Below are 24,413 nucleotides of genomic sequence, written 5' to 3'. Positions count from 1 at the left end.
TTCTTTTGAGGAATGCATTATAAAAGAACGACTCTAGATGGTACTTCACAGGCCAATCACAAGACACAAAGGCGTGTGCAGAGCGGGCTCCTTCACTTACCGGGAGGATCCAAGCAGTTAAACAAGTGTTCCAGGGTGCAGTAGGCCTCGGGATGCAGATACAACAAGTGGGTGATGGTGGCCCGCCTGTGAGCCGGCGGGGGGATCCCGGTGATGCTCACATCCTCCACGACCAGCCTCCTTCTGTACGAGCCCGTGCTGCCTGCTCTCTCAGAAGAGGACACTCTGCTTTTCTCAGAGCTGCACAGTTTTCCCAGACACTTTAAACCGAGGAAGGAGGGCATTTTGGCATGGATCGCAAACAAAGGAGAAATGGACACCAGGAGCCCAAGAGGCTGTGCTTTCCCTTCAACTCTCCTGGCTCCTTCTTGTTTGTTTTTTCCCCTCACTGCCCAGTAAAGGAGATTAGGGAAGATGTATTTAAGGGATTAGCCTCAAGAGCTTAGGGCTCCATACATTCAGATGATCAGGTATAGAAACAGTCGCTACCAGGAGGAACTCAGGCCATGGTCAGTCTGACAGGGGAACGCATATTCAAAAACCAGATTAATATCCACAGCAAGAGAAAGGACATAGCTGCAGTATCTAAAGGAATTCACCTGCCAAGAGTCCTCCTATATTAATACCGTCTGGCAGGAGCCCTGTGAACAGCTCTAAGGACATCTACACGTATTATGTGTAATCTAAAAACACAGAGCAGAAGAAACTCAGATAATAATTCCAAGTTCTTCAGTATCTCAGATCTCACGGGAGAGACCCCCAAGAGAGGTCTTCAGTTTCAACTAGCAACAAATCCAGCTCCAGGCCACAGTCAACGATCATTTCCACCTTCTAGAGGGAAACCCTTCCTCCTAGTGCCATGAAAATCTTTCTTGTTCCATTAATCCAATGCTAATAATATTCTTTTTTTTTGTATTATTATTTTTTTAAATGATTTTTTATTATATTATGTTAGTCACCATACAGTACATCCCCGGTTTCCGATATAAAGTTCGATGATTCATTAATTGCGTATAACACCAGTGCACCATGCAATACGTGCCCTCCTTGCTAATAATATTCTTAATGTTGTTTCGTGGGTTTTCGACCATTGCAGAATCACATGACGGAAGCAGAATTACCATGTAGTAGCTGCCTGTTTTCATGAAGTTACAAGCTAGCAGGACCTTTGCTCAACTATGTGCTGACATACCAGGAGTGACCCTGGTCATGAACGTTTACCCTCTGTCACCCACTCAGGAAGGTTAAGCACAATATATGACAGTCTGAAATGACGCAATAGTCACAAGTCAGAGTGAAAAAACCCATACCGCCTTCTCCTGTCACCGGGCCATTATGTTCTGATACCATTTTCCTTTAAAACCTGTACAAACTTTAAACAGAATAGAATTAGAGAGCTGGAAAGGACTTCAGAGCTAATCTAGCCCAGTGTTTCCCAAATAACGCCATGCCTAAGAATTTTCTGTAGAAGCGCTCAACTGTGGAAATCTAGCCCGGACCTCTGATGAGATGCTGTTGGAGTAGGGTGAGGCCCAGGAACTTATATTCCTAAGTTCCCCAGACCAGGACCAGCACTCAGGAAGCACTGATCTCCTCCAGCCCTTTAACTTTAAGATGAGAAAGGCAGACTTTCCCATGACAACACAGCAAGCCCATGGCTGATCTAGGTCTCCTGACTCCAAGGTTACGACTGTTCCTACCACAGTCGTCAGGTCCTTCCACAAGACCTAGAGACAGATGCAGCAGAGAAAAGAAACTAGTTTCTAATCTTTAATGCAAGATTGGCAACAGAACTCAAGAACCAGAGAATCCAAATGCACTAGAATGACTCTTCCCGATGGGAAGCACGGTGGGACTGGAGGAGTAGATTCTGTCCAGAGGCCTTGGGACGGGGCTGGGGATTGGGATGGAGCTCGGGAGGGTAAAAATGTGGGAGCCTTTCTACTAGCACAGTTATATGGTGAAATTTCTGTTCTCAAATTTGGGGAATTAAGCCCTAGACCACTACTGCCCCCAGAAAATAAATCCTTCTAAGGTCTTCCTATAAAAACAGCTTACAAAGCAGGTAAAACAATCTGTGTTCTATTTCTTGCTTGTCTATTTCAAAGATCCTTAGGATACATAGTGTGAGATATTTTACCAATGTTCCCCAACGTGAGGTTATTGGACCAATTTGTTTAAAACACAGATAGATGCCTGAGGCCTGTCTCAGACCTAGGTTCTTCTAGAGTGTTTTTCTATAAACATCACAGAGTGGGAACCTCTGCCTTATACCCTTAATTCCTTCTTCCTCTGGTTAGGTTCCTAGAGCCCTGCTCTTTGCAAACTAAGCCCCTGAGCCGCTCTATCTGCTTGTGTGTTCACACGGCTCGTTTGTGAAATGTGTGCATGTGTTGATAGAGAGGCTGGATGCAGCCACTTCAAACATAGGCTCTAGGATACATTAACAACGTACATAGACTTTGGACAGATAAGATGATTGTTTTCTTCAAATCCAGCATCTTCCTGACCACGCCAAAGTGTAACTCTTCCACGGCAAAGCTCGTGTGCCTTTTTGGTCCCTAAACTTGCCAAGCATTGCCCACTGAAACGAACGCTACAGCATGGACTCCAACTCAACACTTAGCTGTTGTTATCAGTAGATATTCAGGCCATCCCTACATTTTTTGACAAGATTAGAGATCCATCTCTTTAGTTCAAGGAGCAATTGTGTCCCAATAGCTTCTATAAAGGAAAAATGAAATTCTTCCATAAAAGGATTATATGTAAGAAGTTTGATCTATTTTATGACTTTTAGATCAGGACGGAAAGTAAGCTACATGTGGACCGTAGACGAGGCTGATGAAAATCACAGAGGTCTGTTTGTTTTAAAGACAATCTGACTACACGTAGATGTGAGAGGTGGCTCCCTTCTCAGGCGGCGGAGAGAGATAAACCTCAGGTACCAGTTGCCTGGGAGTGGGAGCCAGCACTGACAATGGGCACTAAGTTCCACTTGCCAGGTTGTCCAGAGCTCTTAACCTAACCTCTTCCACATAATCCAGGGTAAATACCCAGCAGAGGACAAGCCTCCTATCATTTTTTTTTAAACAAAGACCTTTGCATTTTGCTATTGAGGTGTGGTTGACATACAATATTATATTAGTTTCAGGAGTACAACACAGTGATTCAACATTTACATATATTGCAAAGTAATCACAATGAATCTAGCGAACGCCTGTCACCGTACGAAGTTGTTGCAATATGAACTATGTTCCCTATGCTGTACACTGCATCCTGTGTCTTATTTTATAACTGGAAGCTTGTACCTGGTAAGACCCTCCCCCCATTCGACCCATCCCTACCCTCCCCCCCCCCCCCCCCCCCCCCGCTCGCCGCCAAGCCTCCAATCTTAAAGGTATGCTTTCAGGGCTATCTGCCTGACAGCAATCTCTTCAGCCATGAAAGCACAGGATGGAGAAGATCCCAAAAGCATCAATGGACCATTTCTTCCACCACTACATGAATATCAGCCTCTTGCCACAGCCCATAAAATGACAGGCAAAGCATTTACAAAGAAGTGTAGTTGGTCTGGGGACAGTTTACAGGGTCGTGTGACGAAGTATCACAATGCATTACACTACAAAGCTAATGCTCATTACAAATGCTTGATATTCACCCAACATTTTGGTGGCCTGCAAATCTCATCAGGTAGGACATTCCTAATTCTGCTACTGACAGTTCCACTGCACCCGCACAAGCTCTTCTAGGATGTGAAAAGAAACCATGAGTGGACAAATTCACCAAGCAGCTTCACCTCGCACCGAGAGGCCCGAGCACTCTGCACGAGCTGGGTGATGAGATGAACCCCAACTTCAGAGCCAGGCACGCCGAGGCGACAGTGTTCAGAGGCTGGATGCCTTCACTGCTTCTTAATGCACCAGTCACAGGTCAATTCCTGCAGGGATTTTTTTTCCAGAAATGCACTCTGCCTTTTCTTTAATTTTATTCTATGTTATGATTTAGGTCTTTCTTCCTCCAGACAAAGGCCTACCTCTCCCTTTAAAACATCTGCTGTAATCTACCTGCTTCTTGCCAGGAAAAAACATTTTAGAGAGAAAACCACCACCTTAACATGTGAATCTTTATGCCATTTGGTTTTCTAAGGGAATGGTCTGAATTTACAGCCTGTGGCTTTATCAGTGACAATGGGGTTACTGGCTTCTCAGTTTGGGTTCTGGTTTTAATCAGAAAGGAGCAAACAGGAGCTCAGCAAGTGCATGGCAAGTGCCCGCAGTAGCTCCCAGCTCCAAGATGACCTCTGCTGCTGAGCAGAACAGACAAAGCAGAGAAACAGCTTTCTAAGGGGGAAAGATCAGCGGAAGGGGCACAGTCAGACTTTCAGATGCTCTCGGCCCCTTGGAGGATCTCCCACTCCAGCAGCTACACCTTTTCCTGGACCAGCAAGCCTCAAGTTTAGCTCTTCTCTTCGCCTGCGTGGTCAACCCTGGGCACCTCTTCCGCAAAGCTCACTGTTTAAGGGGTCTTACCCTTTCCTCCAAAGCAGGCTGTGATTTTCTGAGCATACTGGCACAGGCTCCCCTCTGGGTAGGGCTCCTCAGGAAGGCCTGCTTCGTCCATCACTCGGCAAGCAGTGGCCTCTCTTCCCGTGATGCAACCTGCCCAAGACCTGCTCCAAACAGAACAGGCAGCCAAGCCCCCTCGTCCATATCATCTCCATTAATAATGCAGATACTACATAAAATCTGCTGAGCATTCAGGGTTGAGAGCACCAAGGCACTCTGAGGATTGAAGCCTAATTAGTTTAACCGACAGCAAGCGTCTCCGATTACTCTCTGACAATACTCTCCGTAGGCAAGATTTCCAAATGGCGGTGCGAGCCAGGCTTGGAATGCCTTCAAGGAAGAAGCTGCAGACGGGGATCGGCTCTGGGAGGGTGGACAGGCATCCAGGAGCCCAAGTCCCATAGGTTGGACAAGGCTGCCCCACGAATCTGTTCCATAGGGTCACAGCACTACATTTCTGGCCACATATCACAACACACCAGCTTTGGTCTCATTTAGTTTCTAAACCTTCTCTATACCCTGAACATATCCAGACCCTTAATCATTCCCATGCTTCTTTCTCCTTTCCTGACCTTCTCCCATCTGATCCTTTGGAAAAGCCACCTGGGTTTAAAAATGCAGCTCAACTCTGACCTTCCCCATCCAGGTATCCAGAATCACTCCAGCTAGAATCAATTCCTTCCTGTCTTGTCCCAAAGTAGCAGCTCTCCCACAGTATTTCTTATATCCTGCACTGTAATATGGTTATCTGTAGACTTTTTTTGTTTCCTCTGCTAGCTGGGAAGCTTCTAGAGGGCAGGAGTCTTTCCTTTGTCACCCTGTATCCGACATGCCTCCCACACATACTAGATGCTCAATGCCTTATCAAGAGACTTTGACCATTCCCCGTAAGAAGGAGTGTGAAACATTAGTATCTAATACTTGGGTAAAAGTCAGGTTATCAAAGACAAAACACACTTTGGTAATTATTAACTGCTTAAACAGGAGATGACAATAAAGACCTTTTATATTGATTGGCCTGAGAACTCCTATTCCGACATATGCAGGACGGGATTCTCTTCCTGCAGGTCAGAGCTGATGTAAGTGCCGCTGACCTGGAAGGGACTAAGTGACAGGCACGTGCCCACGAGGCCCAAGCCAGGGGCGGCCACAGGAAGCTGTCCCAGTGGTTGGTCATTAGGAGACAAGCCGTCCTTGCTGGTGGGATAAGTAGCTGAATGTGGACCCAGAAACCCCAGGGTCAGCGTTTCTCAGTATGCCCGCTGAGGGAGCTGCTGGCCCCAGAGCAGGTGCACGGCGCCTGCCTGCCCCAGCCTCCCCGCCCCAGCCTCCCCTCCCCAGCCCTCCCAGAGGAAAAATACAGAGGGAAGTGTTTCCAGTGACACAGTTTGAAGTATTTATAATTCATCGATCTCAACGCGGAAGAGCTCCGACGCACTCTGGCAAAGCTCATGCTGTCAGTTTACTAGAAGCCGTCAACCATCCCCAAATAATCTATTTCCCGACTGTGCTGCAAGCAGGGCCTCCTGCTCACTGAGGTCTTTTTCCGCAATCATTCACCTCTGGACTTGAACTTCAAAGAGGAACTCCTTATAGTTTAGAGTCACAAGAAATATGCAAGATAGATAAGGAACAGAACAGGATGCCTGATAAAATCAGCTGCAGGCTTTTCACCATCCTTTGTTTAAGGGATCTATCTTCATGCTACAAATATTTACTGAGCACCTACAATGAGACAGGTCAGGTGTTAGCTGCCTTCATAGTGAATGAGATAGGAGCCCTCAAAGGGCATGTAAATTGGCAGGCGATACAGGCATGTATTTGCCCAACTGCAGCCCAACTTGGTAAATACCACCCCAGTGTAGAGTTAGAGCGGTCTGAGGTTGGGGGCTTGGCTCAGAGATTCTGGATATGGTGAGTGGTACGTCTTAATTTTCTGTCTTAAAGAAAATGCATTTCCGAGAAAGACAAGTGGCTTGTGTCTCACCTCTCACAGGGACAATTGTTATGTATTTCTATTCCCAACAATGGCACACAAAAACCCGCTTCCCTTAGGGAGTCCGCAGGGGAGGGGTGTCAAACGTGTTTCCCCAGCACACTCTCAATGCCGTGCTCTGATATTATGAAAGTGCATGGGAGGGAAAGACTGAGTCAGCCTGGTGCTGGTGGGATTATGGAAAATACGAAGTTTGAGCTAAACCTCAAAGAAAACCTTAACAAAGAAAATAAGCAGATTGGGGGAAGGCAGAAAAGAACAATCCGAAGAGAGGATGCTCTGGAAGAATGCTTTATTTAGATCACACCTGACGATGGGAAGGGAGGTCAGGAGACAGAGAAGGTCTTAGAAGGAAGAATGTATTCATCCACCTATGAACAACTCTATTTAGAGAAATAAAATGGCACTACCTTTGAGCAAGCCCAAAAAAAAAAAAAAAAAAAATGCTTCCGAACAGTCTGCTGACTGCCATTCTTTCTTCAGAGGGTCAGAACGCTGGGAAAACTTGGCACACAGCCACAGGCGCCTTTCACCCTGATTCAGTATTAACCGCCTCTCTCAGCACTTGTTTTTGTCCAAGTACTTTACAACCATAAATGCGTTCATCACGGCAGCTGTCCTGAGAGGTGAGGGGGTGACACACGCCACACGAACCCCCACACCTCAGACTGAGAAACAGACCCAGGGGCTATTGCTCCCCTTAAAACGAAACCCACAGTCAGAACTTGATGTGTGAAGAGAACCTGAATTCCCCAAAGACAGATCCAAGAACTTCATATGAATAAAAGATGCCTCTGACTCTTTGGAATTTCGGGGCTGTACAAGGTTTTAGAACGCAGTGTTTTAAATGTGGCTCCAGATGGACTATGATTTTTCTAACAAAGGGGAACCTGCCCTTGTCTTTTCATAGTCTGAGCTGGTCTGGTGACTTTCATGGCACCCTTGATCTGGAAGGGACAATTTTATTGGATACAATACTGGGAGTCTCTTGATGTGAAAGATGCTTTCAGGAAGAATCATCATCCAGGCGTCATTTCATCTCCTGTTTATCAAAATGGAGTATGCAATAGCTATAAGATAATCTGTTGCAATGTAGAAAGAAAATTCTAGATCATATATATGTATGGTCTCGTTCTTTAACATTTTAAAGTATGTATATGCTTTAGAAAGTACACAACATTAATACAGTTCAAGTTTATTGTTTATCAGCAAATAATATACATAAATATGTGTTGTTTTACTTTTTTAATGCTCGGATGCAAAATTAAGAGAGTTTGGAGACCGGGGATTAGTCTATCAAAATAAATCATAAGGAAACTAATAAGAACTCAACTAACCAGAGGTAAGTACTAAATAATGGATGAACCAAAGTTAAAAATACATAAAGAAGAACAATGTGGTGGGTAAATGCATGCCTGGGCTCTGGAATCAGGAAAACTATTCAGAGTCCCATTCCACTACTCAATGCTGGGCAACCTCAGGTGAGTTTTTCACTTATTTCAACCTCGATTACCTTGTCTGTAAAATGGATATAATAATAGTATCTCCTCTATGTATGTACTAAAGCCTTAGCAGTTCCTAGTCCCTGGGAGGGGCTCTATACATATTAACTCAAAGGCTGGAAATTCAGACTCATAGGACTAAAAATAGAAATTAAAACAACAATTGAGGCCATAGGTTTGTCCTGAGATACTTGTGAGAGTTCGGATATGTGTAAAGTACAGTCCCTCCCTAAAGAAGAAGCCACTACTCAGATCCAGACAATGATTGCTACTTTGGAATGCAGGCGAAATATTGCCAGATGTTCAGATTTTTATGTGAAATCTCCCAAATTTCAAACATTTGCAACTAGCTATAAAAAAAAAAAGAAAAGAAAAGAAAAGAAAAGAAAAGAAAAGAAAAGAAAAGAAAGAACTTGTCTCTATTGCTCCCCCCCAACACACACACATGAAAGAAAAAAAGAGAAAACATGCTTACAGACCTATCATGCAGTCGGGACTTCAAACCTCGGCGTAAACCCTCCTACCCACCGAGCTTCAACCAAACAACTCTGCTTTATTTTAGGTACTGGCGGAAGGTGGTGGGGTGCAAGATTTTGAGAAGCATTGGCAGTTTTCACATAAAAGATTCATACTTTCTCATTTGTAAAATCAGATTTTAATTATGGCATCTCTGCTCTGAGCCACTGCATAAGCGTCCGTGCATTCCCAACAATTCCAACAATTAAGTGTGTAATACTAGTAAGCACTTTTAGAGCAAAGTTTATCACATTTTCTTGTGTGCCACGAATAGAAGAACATGTCCTTTCTCCATTATATTATGGTTTATATCCACATTATAAATCTTCTGTCTTTAACCACTAGTAGGATCCTATTACACGTGCTACTCTCTAATTTTTGCCTAAACGTTGTTTCTTTTCTAAAAATTAAGGTCTAACTTACATCTAGTGAAAAGCAAAGATCTCAGGTGTACAAGTCAATGAGTTTTGACAAATGCATTCACCCATACAACCCACATTTCCATCAAGATATAGAATACTTCCATCACCTCAGAAAGTTCCCTGTGCTCCTTCCCAGTTATGCCCACCTCCACACTAGAGACAACCACGGTTCTTTTTTGCACAGTCTAGAACTTCATAAACATAGATTATCCAGGTTCTACCCCTTTGCCTCTAAGCTTCTTGTGCTCAGCATGTTTTTTGAAATTCATCCATGTTTCCCTGTTAAGTTTTACTTCTAATATTTCCCCTGATGCAAAAATCATAGCTTCTCTCTAATATGCTATAAGTCATAATCTGGGTGTTATTACCTCATGGTAAACACCCACTCCATGAACTTTGGAACTGATAACAAATACAATACCTACTTTTGGAGTCCCAAAGCTTACTGTTGTTGATACCATGTCATTGACTGGGGCAGGCCATGATTTGGGGGGCTGCCTGGGTGGGCAGTATTGATAGGAAGACTTCACACTGTGCCAAATGAGAAGGGGCAGGGCTCAGGGGAGGAAGAGATGTCTGTCTCTGGAAGTATTGAATCAAAAAAGAGAGTGGAAATGGGAAAGGAGTCAGTTACACATCAACACGTGGGAGAAGGAAGACAAGGGAGAGCACCTAGCCCAGGTTGAGTTGGGAAGAGGGACAGATAAGCTTGACTAACCATGGGACAAGTGGGGTGAGACAAAGTTGTTAGTCGCTAAGGAACACAAGACAGTTCTAACATCTTCCCACAAATATAAAGTACCTCATGGAACCTCCCTTTCTTGCATGGATTCATACACCCAGACACACTGAGGATGGGCAGTGTTTACAAGAGTTGACTCCGATGGACGAATGGCCAGAAAACAAATGTGGATACTTATTAAGGGGGAAATAAATCTGTGATATGAGGGGTTTGGTGAGAACTCCAAAGAATAGAGCCTGAGTGACTAGGAAAAAAAAAAGTACAGCCACTGAGACAAGAGACACAGGAAAGAAATTTGAGTTTTGCTGATAATGAACTAATTTCAGAGATAATAATGAGTTTAAGATGTCATCATAACATCTACAAAGTGGTGTCTAGCAGACAAATGGGAATGTTCCTCTGAGTCTCAGCGGAAAAGTCAAAGCTGCAGCTGCACCTTTGAGTGTCCATCGGAGTGAAGGCTGGAGCCATAGGAATAGATGGAAGAGGAAAAAAAAGTCACTGGACCATGAACTTCTTGAAAGTAAAGGTGGCCTTTATTTTTATATATATATATATTTACTTCACAAATTTCTGTGTTTGCTTCGGGGGAGATGCTTCACAAATATTTATGAACACTGGACCTTAAAATGAATCTTCTGGTAGGTTCTCTGAGAAAAATATGAGAATTGCCCATCTAGCCTCTACTTACTCAAATTGACCCTTTGTGCATAAATGCTTGAACCTCTCAGCTCACTGCATTACCAAAATGATCCAACTCAGTAGTACTTCCTAGCATTCTAATTAAAGGCACATGCATTTTATTGATTAAAATTTCCAGTAACACAGCAAAATGCTATTACTTATCTTGCCAAGAAAAGGAGAGAATAAAAAAAAAAAAAACACCACTCATAGAAGGCTTCAATTCATCCTCCAATTCATCGCAGATAATTTGAAAATGTAGTAATGAAACTTGCCTAAGAGGATACAGTTTTGCAGAGAAGAGATTTAGAAAAATATTGGATCCTAAAGAATATTACCCTTTCCACAATCCACTTCATAATTATAAATGTGCACCCATCAATAAAACTGTGCCCAGGAAAATCCGAAGGTAGCATAGACCATGATCTATATAAAGGCAATTCGATCAGCATTTATTGAACACTTCTTTGTACACAGCCCTGCAATAGGTATAGAACAGAAAAACAAAGTGCCTTGCTTTTCATTTTCTGGTGGAAACCAAAGTACTCTGCAAAGGCTTCCAATATAGGAGCTCTCGAGACAAAGCAGACAAAAATAGCCTGCAAAAGGATGAAGTGGGTGGTGGATGTCTTCAACAGGACAGATGGATCATTTGGAGCTGTGTGTGTGTGTGTGTGTGTGTGTGTGTGTGTTTCTGTGGCTCTTTTATTTATTTATTTTTTCAGAAGGAGAGAATTGCTTGGCACAATTTTTAAACTCATATTGGCATATGGAGAAGCAGAGCTGGGGGTGGGGGGAAGGCAGCCTCGAAATAGAGAACAGAGCAAATGGTAATGCCTAAGGATGTAAAAGGAGAGAAAAAGAGCTTTTTAAGAATACGAATTACAAATGGTTTAAAAGATCATCACGTTAGAGTCATTGAAAAAGCAATTAAGATACTTGAAGGTCCACAGAATCCATGGAACAGATAGAAACAAAGATAGGCTGAAAGAAAGGTCACACTAGGTTAACTGACCACCCACCAACCCTGATTTCAACCACACCTTTCCCTCCGCGTGGTCCCTCCTCCTTGGGTTGACTGCCCTGCGAAGCCCTATGTAACTCCACAACCCTATGAACTCACCCATCTCTGCATTGCTAATTCACCCCTAAAATTGCAAACCTGGTTTATATTTGAGGGTCACGTTATGTCAGTTTTTTAGCTACAGTTTCTTCCATTTGATTTTCTGATAGTTCCATTTCTGATATACTTCATTAGAGAAAATTTGAGAAACAGTGAAAACCATAAAGAAATAGAAGTGACATGATCCTACCATCCAGAAACCACTATTACTATGTTACTATGTTTCTTTTCAGTTTTCTCCCACAAAATATTTTTAGTTCAAATCACATTATATGTGCAATTTACAACCTTTGTTTATCAGAATTTTTCCCCATGTCATTCAAATCTATTATAATGTAATTTCTTTCTTTTTTTTTTTTAAGATTTTATTTATTTGACAGAGAGAGAGAGACAGCCAGCGAGAGAGGGAACGCAAGCAGGGGGAGTGAGAGACAAAGAAGCAGGCTCCCAGCAGAGGAGCCTGATGTGGGGCTCGATCCCAGAGAGCCGAAGGCAGACGCTTAATGACCGAGCCACCCAGGCGCCCCTATAATGTAATTTCTAATGTTAAATTTTTTATTGAAATACATCTATGGTAAAGTTCACAAATCTCATGTACAGAGCTCAGTGAATTTTTATATGTGTACAACCATCTAAGTACCTCCTAGATCAAGATCTAGAACATTCTTAATACCCCAGTAGGTTCCTTTGTATTTAGTCAATACTGCAAACCCCTTCCTCCAGGTAACCACTGTTCTGACTTATCATAGGAGATGTTTTGCTTGCTTTTGCACCTCGAGACAATTCACACAGTTTGTAGTCTTCTGTGGCTCCTTTGCTCAGCATAATGCCTATTTAATTCAGTAGTTCCTCCCACTCTGGGTAATATTCCCTTTAAACAGCGCACCACAACCACAACTAATTTATCCATTCTCCTGGTTTGGGACATTTGGGTTTTTCCAGTTTGGGACTAATAGGAATAAAACTGCTATGAATATTACTGTATGTGTCCATTCGTGGGCACACATACCCATTTCTCTTGAGTATACACCTAGGGTACAGTAGGCATGGGTTAGCGTTTGAAGGTACTGGCAGACACGTTTCCAAAGTGACTGGTTCAGTTCAGACTCTCACCAGCATTGCAGAATTCCAGTTGTTCCATATCCTTGCCAAAACTTGGTGCTATCAGTCCTTTTAATTTTAGCCATTCTGATAGATGAATAATGGTATCTCATTGGGGTTTTAACTTGCACTTTGATGACTCATGATGGTGAGACTTTTTCCATATGCTTATTGGCCATTTTGGATATCCTCTTTCGTGAAGTATATGCCTTCATAAAGTATGCATTATCTGCTTCTGTGGGATGTATACATACACACACACACATTGCAGCATGTAGGATGGATATGTATATATTTTTAGCTATCTTAATTATTGTTACTCTTAATGTGAATATGGGTGTGAAAGGGGGAGAAAAACAACCACCAAATCTTCAAAGTCAGAAATTTATATGAATGCTCTGAGGACTACGTATAAAGGGACTAAATATAAATATTTCATCTTCATAAGGAGAGAGAACATCTGCAAGTTTATTGGAAGGCTGGATCCTAGGATGTTTCTTGGCATATCCTGGCCGTGATCCTTCTTGTAGCTTCTCTGTGGCTCCCTTGCTCCGTGAACACACAGCTCTCTCCATGGTTCTCACGTGACTGAAGCAAGTCCTCTTTACCCGCTTGGTGATAACCAGATGTTCCCTGTGTCTCAGGGGTAGCTAGGTATCCACAGTCATTGGAGAGCTGTCATCATTGGGTAGATGGCCCCACACTGGTACCCCCCAGGCAGAAGCCCACACTGTAACAGAATCATCCTGTGTGAGAGCCACTATGGTGCATGTTTATGTACATACATCAGCTCTGTAATGCTCACGACGACTTTATGCATTGGGGAAATGATTTTTGCTTCCTGGGGCTGCCTTAACATAGTAGCACAAATTGATTTGCTTACATCACAGAAATGTATTGTCTCCCAGTTCTGGAGGCGAGGAGTCTGAGCTCAAGGTGTGTCAGCAGGGTTGGTTCCTTCCAAGAGCTGAGAAGGAGACTCTGTACCCCACTTCGTCCCTGGCTCCTGGTGGCTTCAGGTGTTCCTTGGCTTGTAGATAGCTGTCTTCTCCCTGAGTCCTCACATCATTTTACCTGCGTGTCTGTGTCTGTCTCTGTCTCTGTGTCCGAATTTCCCATTTTTATAAGGACATCAGTCATCCTGAATCAGGGCCCACCCTAATGACCTCACCTTATCTTGCTCATGGGCAAAAACCCTGCAGACAAATAGAGTCACATTCACAGGGACTGGGGGTTAGGACTCAACATGTTTTGCGGGGGATTTTTAACACAAAACACTAGGAAAGTAACTGACGTAGAGGAAAGAGAACTTTCCAAGGAGAAGGAAGACATGTATACAAATGTATCTTACATAAGAATGTAAAATAATCATCAGTAACAGCGAGAGTGGACTTACAGGATTATGTTACCTGGGAAAATGGTGTTTTTCCAAGAAACTCAGGGGTTTTCAAATGATTATGTTCTCAAAACCTCCCAAGGATTTCTTTTAATTTTATCGCCAACCTCGGAGGTAATGACTATGAAGAAAATTCTAAATCCTTTTAAGGTGCCGATTGATTTTAATCGTGTAAATCAGGAGGGAGTTTATTTTCCTTGGGAAAAATCCCTCTTAACTTCTGAAGGAGGCTGGTTCCCTCCCCCCCGGGATTCCCGGGGGCATGCTGACATGCTGTGGTCCCCATGTCCTAGCTCTTTGTGTGCCACAAAGGGAGGGATCGGCTTTTTCAACTGTGCTAACTCCAGGTCCTAGGACAGTAATCGGCATGAAGCAGGAGTTAAAAAAATTATCGTGAAATGAGTGAAATCGAACAATACCTTCCAGTCCCCACCTTCCAGGTATATTTTGACATCTTCCACAAAGAAAGAGAAACCAAGAAACAAACACTCAAGAAAGATATGAAGCTTTAGGAAACATTTAAGAGAATTGAGACTCTTATCCAAGGGGCATTCCTTTTTACCGCCTTTCCAAAAGCTACACTCCAAACTTTTGTATCTGAGTTTAACGAGCAGAACTCTACCCAAGGCTACCGACAGGCTGACTGTAAATGAATACACAGGTACTGAAGATTCTGAGGAAGAAAGATCCTTCATTTCCCGACAGTATTCTGAGCTTTTTTTCTATCTTCAAATATAGGGGAAAAAAACCATGAAGATTGCTAAGTAATTCTAAGCGGAATACAACTGAGATAGAAAAATGTCCACTTGAATCCTGCATATTCGTAACAGTTAAAAATAAATCATCCCTATTAATCCCCTTAGTTCCCTTATACAAATCTAGATCACATCGGTCAAATAAAATTTTTTAAGTGGCATAAAATCAAATCATTTTAATTAGGTATTTCTTGTACTTTATTTCTAAACCTTTCTTCCCCCTCCTTCTCCAGCTAAACAAAAACATTAACATTCTTAGTAAGCATGCTTTCAAACAGGCTTTTAGAGGCAGAAATGATTTGTACTGACTAATATTGTTGAAGAATGTGGAGTTTTCACTCTGTCTGAACCCCATTAACCTGTGGGAAAATGGATCTATTGAATGACCACACAGGTTTTACTGACTTCTCTAAAACATATCTTATTAAGCTAAATTAACACTTACTGCCTTCGAGATAGTTCTTCCTTTTTCAAAAAGCCTTAGCAGACTCTTTCTTATGTCCTTCAATATTCTAGCTCAGTAGTCTACACACTAATGCCTACCGTCTGTTTTTGCAAAGTTTTACTGGAACCCAGTCACATCCATTCATTTGTGTATTACCCACGGCGGCTTCTGTGTTACAATCACAGTTGGTGAGTTGCAAGAAAGACCAATTGGCTGACAAAGGCTAAAATGGTTACTATCTTGTCGCTTACAAAGAGTTTGCCTTAGGCTAGTCACACAAAATATTCAAACTTCTCTTCGCTTTTTGTTCTCCATACATTTTACTCATTGGCTTCATCTGTAGATCATTCCTCAAGTATGGTTAGTAGGCTCCCTGTGGGTTAAAATTATCTTTCTCTTCTTAAAAATCAAAAATAAAAATTCTGTCAGGTTAACAGGGCATAGACTTTTATTTTGGTGTCAAAAAGGGTTCATTCTTACCAATGCGACTGCCACAGCATGGGACAGGCTGCAACGGTGACCCTAATTTTTCCCTCCTTGTAGCCAAGTCCTTTGCCGTGTCACTTTCCAATGCCCGCCCATGGAGACTGGGCTTGACCACGTGACTTGCTCTGGCCTCAAGAGTAAGGATGACGTGTCAGTGCGTCAGTGCTGAACTTAGGCCTCAAGAGATCATACGCGTCTGTGCTTGCTCTCTTGTCCTTCTCTTTCGCTGTGATGAGGACATGCCTGTGACAACTGGCTGGTCCCAAGAGAGGGGTGAGAGATGCATGGACCAGAGCTAGCTCCAAATGTGTGAGTAAGTCTGCCAAACTGCCCACTAATGCCACAGAAAGCAGCTGATCCTCGGCATGCAGACTCATGAAACATAATGAATGATCATTGCTTTATGTTTCTGAATTATGGGTATAAAGAAGCAATAGGTAGTTGATACAAGTTGACCCTGTCTGAAAATACTGACTGCTAATAATTACACTTCCTTGGATTCTTAAAGGCAAAAATGAAAAGGTTGGAATTTTTTTAGTGACATGGTTTTTATGTGACTATACTGTTAAACGTAGTATACATAAATGGCCCTTGCCAGCCAAAGAACAAAAGAGAAATAACTAATCAATAAGATTTAGTGAGCACCTACTATGTGCTCATGATGGAGATTTCTGAAAGCTATAAAAATCAGTTTCTAATATCAAAGAACTTATAATTCTGCTGTAGGAAAGGAAATGCTTCTGGTTAAAACATAGTGCTTTGATCATGTGTTTATCTCTGTGTCTTCACAAAACCCCAAAAGAACAAGAGAGGAACACCTGCAGACAAGAGACATGGACACAGCTTTAGAAGCTGGAAAGTGAATGAATGATATCTGCAAAGAGTGGGGAGGCTGTAAGTTAAGCTGGAGGGAAAGGTCAACTAAGGGCAAACCAGGAAGGGTCTGGGATTGGGGGCACCAGGTACCACTGGAGGCAGGGGTGAAGGATAAGACTGAACAGGTCTGACAGTCTTTCATGGGAAGGAGTTACACCTCCATTTCCCCTCCTCATCTTCTCTCTGGCCGGAGACTAATCCTCATGGATGCCCACATGCAGTGCTGTGCCAAGCTGGAAGGTCCCTGTCCCTGTAGGTGGAAATGGGATAAGAGAGAGGAGGCAACCTCTTTCAACCTTTTTTAGCTATCTATTCTGGTACTTAATTCCATCTCCCTAAATAAGATGCTTCAATGGCCATCTCTTGATGTATTTTTTTCATGGTAGACATTATCTATTGATTGACGACAAAGGAAGGTCAGGATTTAATTAACTCTCCTATACTCTTGACAGCAGATAATATCTAAAACACAAAGGTCAGAAATGGCACCCCAAACTTTCAAAGACTGTAATGTGTCATAAGTCAGAAGAAACAATGGAATACATACATAAAGAGCCACACTTAGGAACAGGGAGTAATGGGTGATCTTAGGAAGTCGGGCCAGAAAAACTCTAGAATCCTTGGCTTTCATTCTTTTGTCTCCCACTCATGGGAGAAGACACTATTTCATTTGTAAAACTAGGTACATGAACTACTTTGATGAAAATAAAATGAATAAATAAAACTGATAATAGTAGTTACCCCCTAGGTTTGGATGGTGGTCAAGGGAAGCTTTTGCCTTTCATATACTGTTTGAAATTTTTACAGTGAAAGCTTATTCTTGTATGGTTTGTATAATTTAAAATAAATAAAATACACACATAAAATTTTTTTTAAAAAATGAATTAACCAAACTAGAACCAAGGTCTTGGATTCCAAGGCACTATTCAACAAAATAAATAATTTGGAGGCATCTACATTTCTCAGGTAGAACTAGAACCAGTAACTATATAAGTCATTCATTATTACAAATAAGGTATTGTGTCATGGGTTTTCTAAACATAAACATATTCATTTAATACTCATGATCTTATAAAGCAGACAGTACTATTAGCTCCATTTTATAGATGTGGGGACGGGCTTGGAGAACTTAAGACACTTGCCCAAGGTTACACAGCTAGTAGGTATCAAAGCCATGATGGGAACCAAATCTCTCTGACTCCAGAGCTCAAGAGCTTGACACTATGTCCAGAGGGAAGCTGCTTTCCTTCTGCAAGTCTGAAATTATAGGTTTACATTAGGAAAAAAAAAAAATTACTTTGAAATTCACCACAGAATACCATTTTAGCAAGGGGAAAAGAAATTCCCAATCCCTTGTGGCTCTGGCAGTGAGGAGGGGCAGAGATGGTTCTGGAGAACAAGAGGCAACCTTCCTTCATGCTAGAGCCATGGTGAGATGAGATCTGTGGTCAGATGGTGCCCTTGAAACCACTGGGCTCATCTCTATCCCAAGGAGGCCCTGGGTCTTCCCCAGCCAGCATCCTCGTCTCCCGAGGTGACCACCTCCCCTAACAACTTATATTCCTATTCTTGCATTCCTCACCCTGCTCAGGAGCTTATTAACTCGTCATGTAGGTGACTTGCTCAGCTCATCTTTGGCACATCATGCCAGTGATCCTTCCAAGATTATAGATTCTAAATGATAGGGATTTACTCTGCATGGTACCTAGCACAGTGCCTTCCACCTGCTGAAAGATGCTTAGTAAATTAATGATAACAAACAGAACATTAATGAGCTGTTTTAATGCCAAGTCCAGGGAGGGCTCTATGACACGTCAGCAGACCCTCCCTGAGGAAGCTACCAATTAGAGAGAGAGACTATTAGAGTGAGAGTTCCTTTAAAGTTAAAAAATAATAATAATAAAGACATGGGTGAGGCCACGAGCCTCAAAAGTAAAATGGCTAATTAAATTCATGAATCTGTTCAGGGTTCGCATCGCCAACACCACCTTACATAGGGAGAATCGGGGAAACAGACCATTTAAATCATTTAAAAATAGTCCAGAGATGGGCTTTCCACAAAATAATACCACTCCCCTAATGCGGTGACCTTTTTCCTAAGGGTACTAGTTCACCTTCTAGGTCTCCGCCACTTCAATTCACGTGTCAGCGCGAGGTAGGAGTCCCATGAAAAGCATTACAAAGAAGAGTAATACCAGGCTCGGGGGGTTTCTATTCCATTAAGATCCTCAAGATACGTGGCCTTCGAGGGTGGTCAAGGTACCGGGGTGCAGTCAGGAGAGGGAGCCTGCAAGCCTCGACTATAGGGGAGGGGAGACGGAGACAAGCCCTCTCAAAGCTCAGTCTATTGTTGACCATTCTATGAAAACCCAACAGCCGGTGCCCCTGAGCCTGCTCCCACTGCTTGGCCATGTCCCTGGCAATGTCATGCTCTAATTGACCCACTGGTCACTGGCATTGGCAGAGCTCATTTGCAGTGGCAGCTGTGACTGCCTCTTAAAGCAGAAAAACCTGTCCGGCATTCCATTCTCTCAGATGAAATTTAAAAGGAGTGCTCGTCAGCATGTTGCATTTCCCCCCCCTTTTTGGAAGGGGACGGCATTTAGAGATAAATCCTGCAAAATCCTAGTCCCAATATTCTGAATTGATATCCTGACAATCACCCCAACCTTTAAAGTTATGCTATGACGGGGAAGTACATGTCAACAATCTGATTTTTTTTTTAACATTTTATTTCTAAATAATCTCCACGCCCAACGCGGGGCTGGCATCCACGATGCTGAGATGGAGAATCCCACACTCCATCAGCTGAGCCAGCATCGCCCCAACAGTTAGATTTTAACATAAAAGAGAAGGCTGGGTGTCTCGGATGCCTAAATGACTATTAATTGTATGCAAACACCAGCTCTAAGCATATCGCTTAGAGCAGAAGGTAGTAAATCAACAGTCATCTAACTAGCTAATGCTTTCAAGGTGTGCCAGGAGAGAAAGGACAGAATGATGTACTTATTAAAGAGGGATGGGTGAACAGGGAAAGCTTTGTTAAAGCTGTAAGGCACCAAGGACCAGCTACAGGAATAAGAGACAAAGCTGAAGGGTGGTCCAACTTGTTCATTATAGATCCATTCAGAATATCCTTCTATTTAATAAGTAGGTAATTGAAATAGATCGTCAATTTTCCCAATGGAGAACACTTTTAAAACAATGCAGAGTAGTGAAAGTCCTTATGTTTCAAACATAAGGTGTGCCTGTTTTGAGTCTCAGAATAATCTGCCAGTCTTCCAATTTCATTATGACCGAGATTCAAGTCAACTGTTGAGTGTTCCAGGGATACACTTTCTGTAAATTCCAGCTGGCGGCGAGTGGAAAGACTCCAAATCCCTTAAAAATATGCCATGAGTAGAAAGGAAGCGTAGTCGAGAAACGGAAAAAAGAAATGAAATTCTTTTGAAAGATGGCTTCTTTTTTTTCCAGTTTGACCTCAAAAAAATATAATCAGATATATGGCTTACTCTGTTTACTTATATTATAATCTGTCACGTAAGATTTTTTTAAAACCTGCCCTATCTTTCCTGGAAATCAAAACTAAAATCCACTCTTTTTACAGTGCAGGGGAAAACAGAGGGCTTCAAGTTTATTCAAATAGAGACATGCAGACATCTTGAGATATTCTAATTTTATCCCTTTCATTTAGGAAAAGCCATCGAATCTGGGTTTCCAACTCTAAATACTAGTAATACACTAATACTAATTAAGATGCACAGTATTATCATTAAAATTCAGATTCTATCTTCGAGGAGAGCCTAGACATTATTCGAGCATCTAGAAGCCTTTTATAACATCAGGTGATGTTACCCATTAGAAAGAATAAGGGGGAACAAGTTTTGACAGAGTTGGCTGACCACACGGGGCCCCTATCAGCTTTACATTTTATTATTCTGATGTTTGTCAACTTTTGTCTTCCCAGTAAATGTCTAAGGCAGGTCAATAAAGAATATGGAACACATGCGGAGTTTTAAATGAGCATTGTCTTTCAAAATGTTCATTTGCAGGAGAAAGTTTTCCGGCACAAGAAGTCACCATGAATTATTCATCAATTACAGATGGTGCCAACCTGCAGTTCCTCCGTACCTCTCAACAAGTGTGTACATGTGAGGCCCAGCAGGGCTAGTCTCCCCAGTCCCGCCTGTCCTGGTAGGAAGGCAAACGCCAGCTCAGTGGAGGTCCTGGTAAACTGAGAAGGGCAGAGAGCAGGGAAGTGAAGGTGGGAGGTTACAGAGCGTTTCTGCCTTACCTGGAATCACCCGCTAGCCTGTTCTCCTGAAACCAAAGTAAGTCACAATATCTTATCTTAAAGGGCCCAGTATCAAAAGAGGCAGCATGAAGCGACTTGACTGCTGGTCTCAATGGAGCAGCACGCAAGACCGTGCCGGGCCACCTCTGAAGTTGGGGTGTTGTCTGCCAGTCCCTGGGGATGCTGAGCAGGAAAAGCTGGGTCCCTCCTGCAGCCAGCCTCTCCAGGGAACAAACTCCCACAAAACACAACTATAGGGGATGCTTTCTAGGGACAGTGTCCAAACTCCAAGCACCAAGTGCCCCATGGAGGGGCACAAAAACTACATCATCAGGAGGAAAGAATTCATCTCAGAGCTATGTTAACACGGAAGTATCGTCATGGAAATGGGGCATAAAAGAAAAAAAGGGCACAGGAGCAGAAACAGAATCACAGGATTCACTGTCACTGAAGACTCTTTTGGGGGTGTTCCAACAGACCAATCTAAATTTAATTTACTTCTTTTAAAGATTTATTTGAGAGAGAGAGAAAAAGAACATGGGGGGAGGGGCAGAGGGAGAAGCAGAGTCCCTGCTGAGCAGGGAACCCGATGTCGGGCTCGATTCCAGGACCCTGGGATCATGACCTGAGCTGAAGGCAGACACTTAACTGACTGAGCCACCCAGGTGCCCCTAACTGAATTTAATTTAGCTGGATTCCCACTACAAAACAGTCATGTCGATTTGAAAACCCCATTAAATTAATAATATCTTTAAATATGTTGCTACTGAAGACATGTAGTTCATACAAAAATAGGTTACGCGTATAGTGTTCACATATTGTAATAAGCATAAAACTCGTTCAACCACCGGAAATGCCCCTGCACTCTCTCCCCGTCTTTAAAGCATGGTCTACCCCAAGCAGCACATGCGCCAAGTTTACAAAATGAACAAACCAACCTTGGTTGTCTTCAACCACGTGACGAGCCTCCATGAACTCAGTCTGTTCCCAGGTCATTAACTAAACACACGAATCTTAGAGCTAAGATTTCAGCTTTTCTTCCCAGGCTGGCTTGGGCGCGCACGGAAGGACTGCATCCACTCCTCAAAGGGAAGGCTGGGGCCCTGGCTTTCCTCCCAGGAGTTCGTGGGCTGAGCTGGACTCCAGAGAGGGGTGTGCCACCCAGAGGGTGTGCCGCGGCCAACTCAGGAAGAACGAGAAGTTTCCCGCAGGATTCTAGCTCCTTCCTCGTGGACAGAGTCCTCGCCCCCTTCTCCCCACTCTGTCTCCTACCAATTCTGAAGACCACTCTTAAGAACACACCGGTTCACTGACATCACACCTGCAGAAAATCATCCTTTCTGGGAAGCCGCCATTAAGGCACGCCCAGAATGTTCCTTGGATTTTCCTCCACTCGGCACAATCCACAATCCAGATTTTGGTCACTGTCATTTCACAATAACTCAATCACATGAGGCAAAAGGAGAAAAGACTGATCTTCCCAAGCCTTCTGCCTTTTTTCACTTAGTGAATGATTATCTCACCAGATGGGCGCTTATTGCTTTTTTGAATACAAGGATTTAACAAAAATGTTATAACTCGAGCAGGTTCCTTTGACTATCAGCCTGACAATTCCTCACGGCTTTGGATGTGGTTCTCTGACAAAACACTGGTCTGAGGCAAGCCATGGACTTTGAGCCGTTTATATTAGCTACAGGCTGTCTGAAAACAATGACCTCATCCGGAAAGGCTCAGGAAAAGAGGCATTTTTTCCTTTAGTCAGGAATGCCCTGATGCTGGGTTGGATTACCCGCCACCCACAGTCCAGCGTTTCTCCCAGTTATTTTTGAACACCAGGGCTTTTGCAAATTGGAAACATTACGAAGATACAGTTTAAATGGGAAAAGACACTTAGGACAAATATCCCCAGCCTCAGATACATTTACTGGCTAAGTGGTCGGTCGGAGGAAACTGGCATAATTGTTTTATGTGTGAGGGTAAATCATTTAATTCCTGTAATTAAGACACAAGGACCAGCGCCCATTCTGAGATATTAATTTAATAGAAAGCCTATAACCTACCCACTGGAAGGAAAGACTACATGATCACATTGTTTCAACATCAAGTTTGATTAATTGCAGGTCCCTGGCTTACTTTCTTCCTCATCTAGGTGGCTTTTTTTGTTTTGTTTTGGATTACCCCATCCGCCCACCTCCTAGCCCAGGCCACTGCCTGGAACTTTGTGCCTCTGATAACGTCCTCCTGACTTGGCCGAAGCACCAGGCGCCAGACAAAGGATCACAACTGGACCACTCATTGATAAAATGCTTGGCATCTGCAAAGCTGTCTTATGTCAGCTGTTGCCGAAAGGCCAGTCACATTGATTGAAATCTTCTGATTACGCCTAATGCCTAACATTCTCATGGCAGTGATTTCATGCTTTACCCTAATGTTTTTTTCGTTAGTGTCTCGGGAGCCTTACTAAAAGATGGAATAGAAGCCTTCCACAACTGCGTTTTTTAAATTCTCATTAGCCTCATTTCAAATGTAATGGGAGCTAGTTTCTCCTACTCCCCTGAAATCTCAGATTATGATTCCTAGCAGATTTGACATGAAAGGGGGAGGAAGAAACCACGTGTAGTGCCGCCACGATTTCCTGGAGCTAATCCAGGGCTCGAGTGAAAAGCAACTTGCACGGGTTCCTTGCTGTTCGTAAGGCAGGGCTGCCGGGGTGGAGGGGCAAGCCGACACTGAAACTGTGACTCCGCGAACAGCTGGGCAGTAAAGCAGCTCCTTCGAAGCCATGAGCCCCAGATCTGACTTCTGTTAGTTGAAGCATGAATACTTTGGTGATTAGACTCCACAAACCAATTGCTCAAAAACTGTATAAAACGTATAACCATTTTCTAATTACATGGCAATGGTACTTCTGCAAGGTCATTTAAAAATCAGAGATACTGGGGCACCTGCGTGGCTCAGTCAGTTAAGTGTCCAACGCTTGATTTTGGCTCAGGTCATGATCTCAGGGTCCTGAAATGGAGCCCCAAGTCGGCTCTGTGCAGGGTTTGGAGCCTGCTTAAGATTCTCTCTCTCCCTGTCCCTCCCACCCCCAACCTGAGTGCGACATTCTTTCTCTCAAAAAAAAAAAAAGAAATCAGAGAGACTGCTGTGTGTTCTCTGCCTTACATAACTCAATCATCTAGGAACCTGGAGCACAAGCCTCTCCTTCAGAAGCCATCAGAACTCTCCCCAGGAAAGCAATTGTCAGTCAGCAAAATTAATGAATAAAAATGCTTTAATTTGCATATTCACCTATATTTGAGAAATGCTTGATTAAGCATTGTTAGACAGGTTTCTTAACCATGGACTCCTCAGAGACATTAACATGCATGTGTGCCTTGTGACTCTGTAAGAGAAGAATAAGACAAGAAGCATTTCCTAAATTTCTTTGGTCAGAGAACCCTAACCCCAGCA

The 24,413-nt window shown here is 43.0% G+C and overlaps 1 protein-coding gene across 20 annotated transcripts in view; it reads right to left on the bottom strand.

The window, feature by feature from the left end:
* Window positions 1-24,413, bottom strand: part of ABLIM1 (actin binding LIM protein 1) — a 289,882-nt gene that overhangs the window by 191,554 nt on the left and 73,915 nt on the right. For 12 of the 20 annotated variants that reach the window (XR_008957990.1, XR_008957991.1, XR_008957994.1 and 9 more), the window contains exon 1: window positions 101-22,018. The exons of 6 other annotated variants lie outside the window; for them this stretch is intronic. Coding sequence is in view for 3 of the 14 variants with exons in the window: in XM_044382156.3 (XP_044238091.2) it covers window positions 101-344 (244 nt within the window). In the remaining 11 variants the exon portion in view is untranslated. Of the gene's footprint in view, window positions 1-100; window positions 22,616-24,413 lie in introns of those variants that run through there. 2 more of the 20 variants (XR_008958011.1, XR_008957995.1) reach the window with 2 other exon arrangements.

The sequence above is a fragment of the Ursus arctos genome, unplaced genomic scaffold (assembly GCF_023065955.2).
Source record: "Ursus arctos isolate Adak ecotype North America unplaced genomic scaffold, UrsArc2.0 scaffold_7, whole genome shotgun sequence".
In the NCBI taxonomy this organism is placed as follows: Eukaryota; Metazoa; Chordata; class Mammalia; order Carnivora; family Ursidae; genus Ursus; species Ursus arctos.
Note: the sequence above shows the minus strand (reverse complement) of the source record. Positions and strands in the feature narration are given on the sequence as shown.